The sequence below is a fragment of the Gossypium raimondii genome, chromosome 11 (assembly GCF_025698545.1).
Source record: "Gossypium raimondii isolate GPD5lz chromosome 11, ASM2569854v1, whole genome shotgun sequence".
Lineage (NCBI taxonomy): Eukaryota > Viridiplantae > Streptophyta > Magnoliopsida > Malvales > Malvaceae > Gossypium > Gossypium raimondii.
Genome location: NC_068575.1, coordinates 9,342,011 through 9,355,796, shown reverse-complemented (window position 1 = coordinate 9,355,796; position 13,786 = coordinate 9,342,011). Strand labels below are relative to the sequence as shown.

General features: G+C 37.5%; 2 protein-coding genes across 2 annotated transcripts; both read right to left on the bottom strand.

Annotated features, from left to right (window-relative positions):
* LOC105801250 (uncharacterized) lies at window positions 1-8,601 on the bottom strand. The gene is made up of 11 exons (XM_052623565.1): window positions 8,176-8,601; window positions 7,904-8,100; window positions 5,492-7,469; window positions 4,539-5,024; window positions 4,220-4,435; window positions 3,707-4,042; window positions 2,445-3,275; window positions 1,874-2,338; window positions 851-1,231; window positions 247-756; window positions 1-129 (listed from the first exon to the last, which is right to left on the bottom strand). The coding sequence occupies exons 1-11, from the start codon at window positions 8,599-8,601 to the stop codon at window positions 1-3; spliced, it is 5,955 nt and encodes a 1,984-aa protein (XP_052479525.1).
* Window positions 8,602-12,156: 3,555 nt separating this feature from the next.
* Window positions 12,157-12,948, bottom strand: LOC105804781 (putative disease resistance protein At5g05400). Its single transcript, XM_012637534.2, has one exon. The coding sequence runs from the start codon at window positions 12,946-12,948 to the stop codon at window positions 12,157-12,159; it is 792 nt and encodes a 263-aa protein (XP_012492988.1).
* Window positions 12,949-13,786: the final 838 nt, after the last annotated feature.

Sequence of the window (13,786 nt, the reverse complement as noted above, 5' to 3'; positions counted from 1 at the left end):
TCATGTTTCGGGACAATATAACTCTCTTAGTTTGGGACAATATTGCTTGAGGTCTGCTCCATGTCCATGCCATACCTTCATATTGCCATTCCCATCCAAAACCAATTCTTCTAAATTGGGGAATGTTTCCTGAGAAATTAAGAAACATATATACATTAAATAAAAGCAAATCTTCTAAAGTGAATGATAAAATATGCAAATCTGTTTAGATTGACCTTTTATTTAGTTTCTTTTATGAGATCTTACCTTAGTAACCCAAAATAGGGGTTGTGGAACAGAGATAATGGGTTGGCTCTCTCCTTGTGTTTCTCTTAAGTTGATATACCCCCCAGCAAATGTCTCCACCTTGCTGCATTCTCTCACCTCCAATAATTTTAACAATGGCCAATCTGTAGTATGCACCTTGGAGTAGAAACCCTTCAATTTCGGTAGCTTATAAAGTACCAGGTTTCTTATTTTAGGAAACACAAACTTGGTGGTTGATTTGAGCTCAATCGTTTCATTTGAGCTGAGTCCATGATCATCAGCAAGTCCAATTATTTCTTCTACCGACTCGCATTCCAATATTTGCAGAGTTTCTAGTTTTTCAAGTCTTTCCACCATATTAAATGGGAAAACATTCGAAAGTTTGTCACAGTGTTCCACCAATAGCAAGGTTAATTCATGAAATGAATCCATAGTGAGTTTATCGTGCCATATCTTTCTACACTTTCCCATGCCTACAATTGTCAATTCGACCAAGCTAGGAAACGCAACCTGCGGGAATTATTTAAGTTGTTATTGAGGAAAACAAGTTAGAATTCTACTTAGATATGAAAAGTAAAATTACTACAAAAAAGAAGAATATCACCTTTTGGTTGAAGAGAGTATTGATCTCTGAGTTTTCTTGATGGCAGAATGTCCGTAGTTTTGGAAGCCTATTGAGCTCCAGTATTTGTAGCTTAGTGAACAAGAAAGTCTGAGGTATCTCTTCGTCTGTTGCGGCTGCTAATCCATCTGTAAAGATTATTTCTTCCATGTTCTTGCAATCGCGAAGGATTAGTGTATCGAGCTGCTCAAAATTTTTGACTAAAAAGGATGGGAATAGATATTCCAAATTGTGGCAACCCTTCACAAGTAAGAATTCTAAGTTGAGAACACCAGGGGATATAGCCCAGTCTGGTTTATCAGGCCATAGTTTTTTTATGTTAGTTGATGATAGTTTCAAGAGCTGCAACCTGGCACACAAAACCTGCAGACACAACCCTCATTGCATGAATTATGCATGTTTGTGATGATAAATACATACACTCATTAATGAATGCTAAAGAATTTGTTATTAATGTGATTGATAAACTTCAAGTTCAACTAATAGAAACAAAACAAATTGAATTATCATTAAAAACAATTATATAATTAATGTCAGACTTTTTTTTCTCTCAAGATTAAGGAATTATCTTTTCTTAAGGAATGAAATTCTTATTTCACGGCTCAAAGAATTCTAGAAATTGACATGGAGAATTACACAAATTTCAAAAGGCTATTTCTAAATGTCCCTCATATTAGGTGATTTCTATTAGAACCTTGGCTTTAAAACTTACAATGTTACAAAATATTTTAAGGTGATAATTTCATCAAGGTTAGAAGATGTACTCCATAAACAACCTCTAGTCTCCGACTCTCCGTTACCATTTATGCTTTACTATTATTTATTACATTTTTGCATTGTCATATCATACTCTTACAATATTAGTTATAACATGCAACATAAGCCATTTCTAGTTTCTCTATGTAGAAATTATGTACTCTAGTTTCTTATTCTATTATCTAATTTAAATTTTCACCCAAATAAATTAAAAAGTTAAAGACACTAAGCAAAAGAGAAGAGACTAACCTTATGGTTGAAAAAGGGTGTCTTTTCTCTGCCAACTTCCTCTATATCCTCTTGCTCCCTTGTAGATGCCATTGCATACATCTTTGGGCAATCATCCACTACAATTTTAAGCAAAGATGAACATCGCAGGGTAATACTTCCCATACAAAAACTTGTCAACCTTGAACATGACTCAAGTGTTATCCACTTAAGCATGGGTAACAAGAGTGTATCCATTTCAGTTTCCTCTGCTCCTTTTTTGATAATCTGCTTCATCATAGGGCATTGTTTCACTTTTATGTCTACTAGTTGCGAAAGATCTAAAGCCATGGAAACGCTAAATATGTATGTCATGGTATTACACCCATAAACTTCCAAAACCTTAAGTTTCTTGAAATCTATACTTCCATGAATGTTCTCCTTCCATATTTCAATTGACCTGGAAAATTCAGAGAGGACTAAATACTCGATAGCTTGGAACCCGGCCTACAAAATCCAACAAAGAAACAAGGATAACCAAATCCAAATCCAAATCCAAATCGCATGAAAGAAAGAATAACCAAAGCTAAATTAAAGGAATATACAGTAATACCTTTATTGAATACATTTCTTGGATAGTGTTATTAAGGTCACTACACCAATGTCCTTTACCTTTTCCATATTCTATTTTTTGCAATAATGGTGGATTAGTTAAAACTCCCTTACAAAATATCTCCAATTCAAGGCAACCATTCACTACTAATTCCTCTAAACACGGGAATCCAAATGTGTGGTTGCCTGAACAAAAGCTCTTAAGTCGCGGTAGATTCACAAGTTCCAAACTTTTCAAGCTGCTGAAAATAATGTCAGAAGTTGCTTCATCTCCCTCAGTTGCAACTATTTCCTTCATTGAAATGCAGTCTCTTACCATCAACTTCTTGAGCTGGGCCATACCTTGGAATACTAAACATGTATCTAAGTATTTCATTGTTTTGCAATTCGACACATCCAATGTGGTGAGATTTTGAAATGATGCTGAGGATGATCCTAAGCTGATCAAATTGTAACAATCGTGAACTTCAAGAGTCTCAAGTTTGGGCAGAATCTGGCCCACTTGTGCGTCTTGCTTCCATAAATAATCTTTTAGATTATTAAGACGTTCCAATTTTAAGTTTCTAATTGTTGACAAAGTCCCGGCATATATCTCCTCATTACCGGTATCTCCTTCAGTACAGAATAGCTCTTTTATATTACAAGAGATAGTAAGGTTTTCTAGAGTGTAGAATCTCTCAAGGAAAGAAATTCGGAAATCAATTGGTTCAGCACCGCCGCCACTCACTTCAAAAGTTTTTATTTCATGAAAATGGCTGCTTGAAAATTGACCATCACTTATCATTGCAATGTAATCACTATCTAATGTCAAATGTTGTAGTTTAGGGATGATCTGAAAACCAATCAAAAAAACAATTTAGGAGTCAATATATTCATCTTTGAATTAAGAAAGAAAAGTGCAGACAGGAAGAATAGCATCTGTTACATAAATGAAACACCATATACTTTCAAAGAAATTCTTAATTAATATCATATTCTCTACATCAATAAATTAGTTTTCTAAATAATATTTTAATTTTAATTATCATAATTTTTATGTTAATTAATTAAATAAAAAACCAATAATAATAGTAAATTAAGATTGATGGTTTAGAGTTTAATCTAAAATTTTAGATTTTAGAGTTCATGGTTGGATTTATAATTTATGGATAAGGGTTGAGATTTAGAATTTAAGAAAGTTTCTTTGATTTGTTAATTAGAGTAAAAAGAAAGTTACTTTTAAGAATATTTTAATATATAGAGTAGGAGTGAGAGGATTCATACCTTTTCAACCAAGAAAAGTGGTGGAGGGATTGAGGAGTCAAGTTGTCCATTGTTAGTGTTCACTTGCGTACCAAATATCTTCATTTTCCCACACCCAACTACTTCCAACTTGTTTAACATTGGCCACTTTGCGATATGTTTACCCGGGTAGAAACATTTCAATTTCGGTAGATTCGAAAGTGCAAGGGTGCATAGTCGATCAAACTTGAAATTGACAGTCGCTTCCCAATCAGATCCTTCCCCTAATTTGGAAACAATCTCCTCCACTCCACAAAGAAATATATGAAGATAACCAAGTTGCGGTAGGTCTTGGGCTATTGAGGCTGGAAATACATTCTTCAAACTTGGACAGTCAAAAACAGATATTGAACAGATATTTTTAAATGAAAAAATTACTCTGGGATCATTTTTCCAAATATATTTCAACTTTGGTAATCCTACAATATGCAATTTTTTGAGTTGAGTGATTGGAGGTAAAGCGGGTTTTTTTTCTTCATGCACGATTTCAAATACTTGTTGTAAGGAACCACAAGTCTTTATGGTTAGACGTTGCAGCCTTTGAAATGTTGTCACCATATTAGATGGAAAAATGGTTAACAACTTATCACATTTTTCAACTCTCAATTCTTGAAGTTTCGGAAATGAATTTGGTGGAAGTGGGTTCCGCCATAACATCTTCATCTTACTCAAGTAGGAAACACTCATTTCCTCCAAACTGGGAAATGCAACCTGCATTTATGCCAATGTAATGGAATTAAAAGTTAGTTGTTGGTTTAATTTATTGTCAAACAAAGAGAAAATGAGTAAACCTAAAAATTAAGAATTAACCCACCTTATTGTCAAACAAATCACCGTGACTAGAGATTCGTTGGTTCCTTTCGCTTGTATATCTACATATGAAACCCTCCAATATTGGACAGTTGTATATCGTCATTGACTTCATGAATGGAAATCCAATAACTTTATTTTGCGAATTGGAGCAAAATCCACTCAAATGCGGAAGGTCCTTTAGCTCTAAGGACTTTAACTGAGGAAATAATGATAAAACCGTAGCAGCCTGACTTTCTTCTTCTATAATATTCTCCGAAAAAATTATCTCTCTTAAGATGTTGCATGCAGTTATCTCAAAGTATTTGAGATGAACTAGATATTTAGCCATAGAAAATGATAATAGGTATTTTATGTTTCCACAACCATCAATTTTCAATGTGGTTAACTTCTCGTGAGTACAAAAAGATACATTTGACAATTGGTTGTGCCATATCCTTGTAACATTAAGTGATGACAACCGCAATTTCTCCAAGGAAGGAAACGATATCTACAACCATACACATAGTTAATTCTACTTTCAAATAAATATTGTAAATATATATATATATATATATATATATATTTCTAATGAAATATTTACTTTATAATTCTATTTTTGCAATTACTAAATACAATAAAAATTATCCGTTTGAAATTTCTAATTGTGATATGCTTCCAATTGGAAAACATGACATATATTTTCTAAAAATTAAAATTTATTTATGAGAACTTTTTTTCCTTAAAACAAACATACTTATTGAACATACAATACAAACATGCTAATAACTCAAAAAAACCAAAAATAAAGTCTGCCAACCAATAAAAAGTGTCATAGTGTAGAAAAATTCTAGTAAATATAAAATATGTTCAGAAAAACGAAAAAAAAAAACACCACCACAAGAGCAATATTGCATGATTCAGAAAAGGAAAGAAAGCCCCGAAAGAAAAACTAGAAATATATTGAACTATACATACCTTTTCTCCGAAAAGTGGCAATTCACGTTGAGGCAATGAGGTACCATCGATTTTGTCTTGACAGCAAAAGCTTACGAGTTGAGGAAGACCCTCCAATGTCAAGGTCTGCAATTGTGGAAATTCATTTCTATCATTAATTATAGATTCAATATCCAAACCATTTTGGATGTGCAGATTCTGCAAATGTAATAGCCTTTCCAAATCTGTTAACTCCTCCAGTGCAATCTTCACACCTTTCAGTTCATCCAATTGTAAATCTTGAGTTCTCTTTGCCAACTTCTTAATTCCATGATCCAAATCATCAATGCTTGTGTTTAGCCTGAGTTTTAAGGTTCTTGAATATTGATAGTTGCCAAACCGCTCCCATTCCTTTCCTATGCAAATCCTGTATCTTTCCAACTTTTGCAACTTTTGAAAGAAGTCCTCTGGGGCAGCCTTGGCGTTCGGAATTTGAACTTCTAAAGTGGACAAATGAGACAATGTGTTCAGTTCAGCAAGACTAGCATTGGGTTGTCCCCATTGAATAGAAGTGCCACCCATATATAATTCTTCTAATTTTGACAAACTTGGCAACACGTCAGCTGAAATTGTTTTGAGTTTAGTACAACCACTTACATCTAACAACTTTAGCTTCAACAAGTGCCCAATTTCCTTGGGTACAATTTTGACATCAGACCCAGCAAGGCTAAGCACATTTAAGCTCTTGAGTGCTCCAATAATGGTTAGGTTATCACCCAAATTGCAGTGATCTAGGCACAATGTACTGAGGCTAGTTAAGAGACCAATTGATGAAGGTAAAGGAGAAAAATGCATGCAAGTCAAACCTAAGACTTTAAGATTTTTTGCTTCCTTGAAGAAGTTATCCGGCAACGTCAAGGAGAGATCCTTGCTTAACAAAAGGAAAAGAAAAAGCTGCGGACTATTCAACTGGTCAGGAAGCTCGTTGATACTAGGATCCCGCAAAATAACCTTGTTGCACTCTTTCATTGACTCTCCAGTTCGCCAATCTGTTACAACATCCTCATCCTCGTCCTTATCCTCCTCTGTTAAAGCAAGCACTTGATTGTCCTTTGAAGCGATTGATTTGGCCACAATATAAGTAAGATCATGCACATCAAAGTACTCCTTATTGGAACTTTTGCTATCAAGCAACAAACAAGATTCTTTGAGGGTACTCAGCATTTTTAACAGCCTATCTCGTGCTGCTTTCATGCTGTTGGCTCCTTTAATTAGACCCAAAGCAAGAGCATATCTCAACAAGTCTTCAATCCTAGTGTCACGACGCAGTAAACTGCAAAGTAGGAAAATCTGCTTGAGGTCTTCACTAGATAAATGATCGATACTGTACTTGATAGCCGAATATACCTTATCAGATATATCATCCGAGCTTTTTTCTAAGCAAGGCCTCTGTAATTGTTGTAAAGCATCCCTCCAAAAAAATAAAGGCTTATTTCGCAACGACCTTGCAACAGTTGCAAGGGCGAGTGGTAATTTTGCACATTTCTTGGCTACCTCAATTGCTGTAGATCGCAGCTCCTCATCACTTTCAACAATGTCCCCGGCCATCTTCTTAAAGAACTCCCAAGCTTCTTCGCCATCTAAATCACCAATTGCAAAGGTCTTTGTAGCATCCTCCCCGTTGTTTAGAACATTTTGATATCTTGAGGTCAACAGTATTTTGCATCCTTTGTATTGACTTCCAAATGGAATTCCGACTTCCTTTAGATCCAGTTTCTTCCAAAGATCATCCAAAATAATAAGAACATTTTTCTCATTCTTTAACCTTTCATACAATTTACGGGCTCTTACACCCGGACTGTTTTCTTCAAGCTTCAAGCGCAATGAGTATGCTATTTGATTTTGGATTTCTGTTGGTGCAACAATAGAATCAAGCAGACTCAGCAAGTATCTTGTCGAGCAAGCCTCGAAACTTGCTGAGCAAACAAACAATTTCGAGTTAAAGAAAGAAGAAAATAAGCTGGGGAAATTTGAGAGAATATTGATGAACAAAACTGATTTGATTCATGCAAAAAAACAATGGCTTGAAGCCAAGACATAACTCAAGCATAAGGCTTGTCAAAATCAACAAGTAATTACCTACCTCCACTAATTACATAGAAACTTGAAATCTTAGCTTGTAAACTTATACAAAAGTGTGTTTACACTCATACATAAGCTAATTACATCAATCGAAAGCTAACTTAGTTAGAAATGAACTAACACTCATTTCATCAACTAAATATAACAAAATGAACAAAATGAGCTTGCATCGCAGACCCTTGCATCTGTTCCACTTTGCTTGGTCTTCATGGCTCAGATGGAATCGAGTGTTGGCTTCATGTCGACCAACTTCAACACTCCTCCTTGGTTAGCATGGTGCAAACACCTAATTTTCTTCTTAAATGCTCAAACCTTGTGACATTAAGGGCTTTAGTCAAAATGTCGCAAGTGGTCCTCTCAATTGCAAGTGAATTAGCTTCACTTCTGAGCTTGCTCCATTTCTCGAACAACATATAGCTTAATGCTAAAATGCTTTGTTCTTCCATGGAACATGTGATTTTGGCAATTGCAACAAGAGATTGATTGTCACGGAAGATCTCTGTTGCTTCCTTTGATCCATATTCAAATCACCAGATTTTCCTAAGCCAAATGGCTTGGTTGGCAAGACTTGTCACGCCACATACTCGCTTCAGCAGAGATTGTGCCACCAGACTTTGCTTCTTCGAGCTCCAGCAGAACATAGCTGAACCAAGGTTGAAAGCATACCCTGAGGTGCTTTTCATGTCATCTATCGATCCAGCCCAGTCACTATCAGTGTACCCAACTAGATTTAGATTTCCTTTCCTGCTGTACCTTAAGCCATAGTCCAAAGTGCCTTTGACATATCTGAGCACTCTCTTGGCAGCCTGAAAATGCTTCTCATTGCAACAATGCAAGAACCTTGAGAGCAATCCTACAGCATACATTATGTCTGGTCTAGTGGCAGTCAAGTATAGCAAACAACCAACTAGACTCCTGTAGGTAGTTTCACATACCTTCTCAAAATTTCCTTGGCTCGATAGTTTTTCTCCAACAGCAACAGGTGTTTTAGTTGGTTTGCTGTTTTGCATGGAGAACTTGGTCGAGTCTTTGTGGCAAAGCTCTTCGACTTAAAATATTCCATTCGTGCTTGAGTCACCTCCATTCCAAGAAAATAGGACATCTCCCAAGATCGGACATTTCAAACACCTCTTGCATCTTGGTCTTGAAATTAACCAAGACCTTTTCGATCTCCTCCTGTCACCAAGAAGTCATCAACATATAGGGACACAATGAGTTGTGTTTGTGTCCCTTGCTTCTTGACATACAGATGTTGGCTCACTCTTGCTTCGATTGAATCCCGGATCGGTCAAGTAGCCATCGATTCTGCTTGTGCAGGCCCTTGGAGCTGTTTTAAGCCATATAGGGCCTTCTTCAATTTGTAGACCATATGCTCTCTCCCAGCTATTTCAAACCCTTGTGGTTGTTCAACATAGATGTCTTCATCTAAAAACCATTCGAAGGCTGATTTCACATCGAGTTGATGAATTTTCCATTCGATTTGGGCTGCTAAGGCAATCAATGATCGATGGTGTCGAGCACGCCATTGGTGCAAAGGTCTCGGGTAGTCCAAGCCATACCTCTGACTGAACCCCTTGACAACCAACCTTGCTTTCAGTTTGTTCAAGGTACCATCAGCATTTTGCTTGGCTTTGTACACCCATTTCACCCCAATCACCTTCCTTTTGACTGGCCTTTCAACCAATTCCCAGGTCTGGTTCTTCTCAATCATGCTGATCTCCTCAGCCATTGCCTGCTTCCACTCTTGCTGAGCTTCAGCCTCTTCAAAGTTACTTGGTTCAGCTATGGCTATATGAGCCCTTTCATAAATCTCAGTCATTGATCTTGTTCCTCTGACTGGTTCATCATCAATGTCCATTTCAGGAACACTTTGTTCTGGCTCAGCTTGGTTTGTTGTAAGTTCTTCAGAAACTTCCTCAGGTTCATGCCTTTCCGGCCCAACATGACCTTTCATCAAATACCACATCCCTGCGACACTTTGTTTGTTGAAGGATCCAAGATCCTATAGCCTTTCTTAACAATGCTGTAGCCCACCAGAAGACCAGGTCGAGCCCTTTCAGACAATTTGTCCCTTTTAACAGCAGGTACATGTGTGTAACATATGCATCCAAAGACCTTCAGATGAGCCAGTGATGGCTTGAAGCCAAACCAGGCCTCGAATGGAGTCTTCTGATCCAAAGCCTTGGTTGGAAGTCTATTTTGAATGTATGTTGCAGTGTTAACTGCTTCTGCCCATAGTGCTTTAGGCAGATTCTTCTGAATCATTAAGCACCTGGCCATATCCATTAAGCTCCTATTCTTCCTTTCACTTACACCATTCTGTTGAGGTGTATAAGTGTTGGTAAGCTGGTGTTTGATGCCTGCCTTATCACAGAAGGCTTGGAACTGAGCTGAGGTGTACTCAGTCCCATTATCAGACCTTATGGTCTTGACTTGCGACTGTTTACATCTCGTGCAGCAGTTTTAAACTTCCAAAACACAGTGGCCACTTCTGATTTCTGTTTTAAGAAGTAAAGCCAGCAATATCTAGAGAAATCATCAACAAACAGTATGAAGTACCTGTTTCCACTTAGTGACTCAGTCCTCATAGGGCCACACACATCAGTGTGCACCAGTTGGAGTTTTTCAGAGGCTCTCCAGGCTTGATTCATGGGAAATGGCAATCTGGCCTGTTTTCCTAGCTGACACACTTCACACACATCATCATGGTCCACTGAGTTGATGAAGTTTTCAGCCAGGTCTTCTCTGACCATTCGGGCCATCGATCTGAAGTTGGCATGTCCCAGCCTTTGATGCCACAACTTAGATTCATCTGATGTGGCTGTGTAGGCAATGTCTGACTTCTTTGTCCAGTCAACCACAAAGCTCTTATCACCATAGGATCGCCATCGGTTTGGATCCACTTGGATCACCGATTTGGCATCGCTTGTCCTTGAACACCACAGAGTAACCTTTCTCCAAGAATTGAGCTATCTTTGAGTAGGTTTCTGTCAATTTCAGGCACCAGAGCACATTTGAGATCATTTTGGCACCTGTGGGAGTGCATATCAGCACATCACCTTTGCCTTCAGCTTGAATAAAGTGCCCATTACCAATTTTGACTTTGGTTCTACAGTTTCTGTCTAAAGACTTGAAGATTGCAGCATCAGGTGTCATGTGATTGGTGCATCCACTGTCTAGGAGCCAACCAGATGAGAGCCTTTCCTGAGCAGCTGAGCATGACACAGCAAAGACTTGCTCCTCTTGGTCACTGTCCTCCTTAGCTACTCGAGCCTCAGCTTTCATCTGTTGAGACTGGTTCATCTTGTTTTGGTCTTGCTCTTGCAAACTCTCTCAACATGACCCTTCTTCTTACAATGCTGACACACAGCATCTGGATTGAACCAGCATTTTTCTTCTGGATGACCAGCCCTTCTGCAGTGCTTGCAAGTTTGACCTTCTCTTCTCGCAGCATCATTCTTTGGCTTGTCTCTCCAGGCCTTCTTGCCTTTGTAGGCAGTATTTGTCCTTGCTTGAAAGGCACCTTCTTGATGCTCTTCCAGTCTACTTGCTCTCCTCTGCTCTTGAGCATATAGAGCATTGATCAACTCAGTCAGGGAAATGGTGGACTGATCCTTGAGTCCTCGAGAGATGAGATTTTTGCCTCATACCTCTCAGGCAGAGTTGCTATTACTTTCTCCACTATCCTAGCTTCATTAAACTGCTCTCCAAGGAGCCTGATGCTATTAACCACAGCCATAATCCTGTCAGAATATTGTTTGACAGTTTCTTCTTCTTTCATCTTTAAATTCTCGAAATCTCTCCTCAAATTCGATGAATATTCTTTGCCTTGTCCTCTCTCGTCCCTTGAAACTCTTCTTGCAACTTATCCAGGCTGTTTTGGTGATTCACAGCCATAATCCTTGTGAAAATCACATCGACATCGAGTTCGAATGCAAGACATGGCCTTGTGCCTCTTGGTCCTCTCATCAAGATGTCTTTGCTGATCCGAGCCATCGTTGGATTGCCTCTAAGTGGTTCCGGTTCAACATCTGAGTTGACCACCTCCCACAGATCATAAGCCTGCAGGTAAGTCTTCATTTTGACCACCCATATGTGATAGCCTTCTCCATTGAATACTTGAGGTGCAGCTGGTGAAAAGCTTGATGAAGCCATGGATTTGTATAACAGGTCCCTTAAGAAATAAGCTCTAGATACCAATTGTTGGTGCAACAATAGAATCAAGCAGACTCAGCAAGTATCTTGTCGAGCAAGCCTCGAAACTTGCTGAGCAAACAAACAATTTCGAGTTAAAGAAAGAAGAAAATAAGCTGGGGAAATTTGAGAGAATATTGATGAACAAAACTGATTTGATTCATGCAAAAAAACAATGGCTTGAAGCCAGTACATAACTCAAGCATAAGGCTTGTCAAAATCAACAAGTAATTACCTACCTCCACTAATTACATAGAAACTTGAAATCTTAGCTTGTAAACTTATACAAAAGTGTGTTTACAGCTCATACATAAGCTAATTACATCAATCAGAAAGCTAACTTAGTTAGAAATGAACTAACACTCATTTCATCAACTAAATATAACAAAATGAACAAAATGAGCTTGCATCAGCAGCCCTTGCATCTGTTCCAGCTTTGCTTGGTCTTCATGGCCTGTATGGAATCGAGTGTTGGCTTCATGCTGACCAACTTCAACAATTTCCTTAATGTCAGCATTTTGACGTGCAATTACCGTAACTACTGAATCGAATAACTTAACCTCACGGAGTTGTCTCTCAACTTCGTTGACCAGCCATGATTTGCCCACACCAGGCATCCCGTACACTCCAATCATGCTTGTTGTTGCATCTTTCAGTAACTCCATGATATCATGGAAAACCTCCTCTCTTGATTGAAAGGTCTCAAAGTCTGTATGGATTATGGGTTCAGCAACATAAGGGCATCCCACGCGCTCAAAACGGCCATCGTCGATAAGCTTTTTAAAATTGGCAGCATCTTCTTCTGCTTTCTTGCTAAGCTGGTAGCGAGACTTGATGTTGGGACACAAGCCAAAGAAGCACTTGGTCTTTGCTTTGACTTCAAGATCGTTCACTTTCTTCGCCTCTTCAGTGAAGATCTCATCCACTTTGTGGCGCCATTCCTGGACATTGGTTTTAATATTCTCCAAGTTCGCTAGTGCAAAAGCAACATCTTCCTGCACACTTGTTCTTTCTATATTCAAGTTCTTTTTTTCCTTCTCGAACTCGGCAACAAATTTCTGGTAGAAGATTACATATCTAATATGACGTATAGCTTGGCGGAAGATACCTTTCGCAGCAGCGGTTGTGACCTCGTGAGCAGCACCAGTAAATATTGTATCCATTTTTTTTTTTTTTTTTTGGCTTTGGGGTTAGAGATGACAGTCAGAAAGAGTAAGAAACAAAATAGAAAAACGAAAGAAGGAAGCAAGAAGAAAAAAAAATGATGTGAAGAAGCCAATAGCCGATAAATGGAAATGCTGAAAGAAAACAGAGAATGGATGTGGGTATTGTCTAGGGTAAGTGTTGGATCGTATAAATAGGTTTTGAAGTTTGAACCTTATTTTGTTTTTGGCTTCTCCTATATCTAATACCTTGTTAAACAACTGAGGAGGTTGGCCACTTGTTCAATAACAAATCATTTGTATCATGATAATTGATATGGTATTGTTTCGGTTCTACTCTAAACTGTATTAAGGATGATATAAATAATTGAGGAGGTTGGCCACTTGTTCAATAATTGAGGAGGTTGACCATGCGGGTCTCAGGGAATACCATGTGACGGAAAACCATTTGTATTATCATAATTGATATCGTATTCTTCGGGTCAAAACTTTAGTGTGTTTGAGCTTACTTTAGTTAATATTGGTGTACTTGTATTAAATTATAAAGTCAAAAGTTAAAGTTGAAATATATTTTATACACTTGTTTGACATTTAGTTTTTCTATTCTTACAATTAGGAATTTAAAATGTAGCATTAAAATTCTTCTATTCAATTATATAGTAACATTTATAAATTAAAAAATTACTTATTAGCTATTTTACAATAAAAAATATTATAAATATTGATTAAGGTTTTCCTAAAAACACACATTCAACTTCATGATAAAAAAATTTGTTTGAATAATGTTTTAGTAAAATTGACATCAATGTTTCGATTGACATAGTTAACAATATTAATT

Coding starts and splice junctions, on each gene's coding strand:
- LOC105801250 (XM_052623565.1), bottom strand. CDS start 8,601: ATGCAAAACAGCAAACCAACTAAAACACCTGTTGCTGTTGGAGAAAAA. Junction 7,470..7,903: donor AAAGCCCTTAATGTCACAAG/GTTTGAGCATTT, acceptor AAATTTCCCCAG/CTTATTTTCTTCTTTCTTTA. Junction 4,436..4,538: donor GTGATTTGTTTGACAATAAG/GTGGGTTAATTC, acceptor GCATAAATGCAG/GTTGCATTTCCCAGTTTGGA.
- LOC105804781 (XM_012637534.2), bottom strand. CDS start 12,948: ATGGATACAATATTTACTGGTGCTGCTCACGAGGTCACAACCGCTGCT.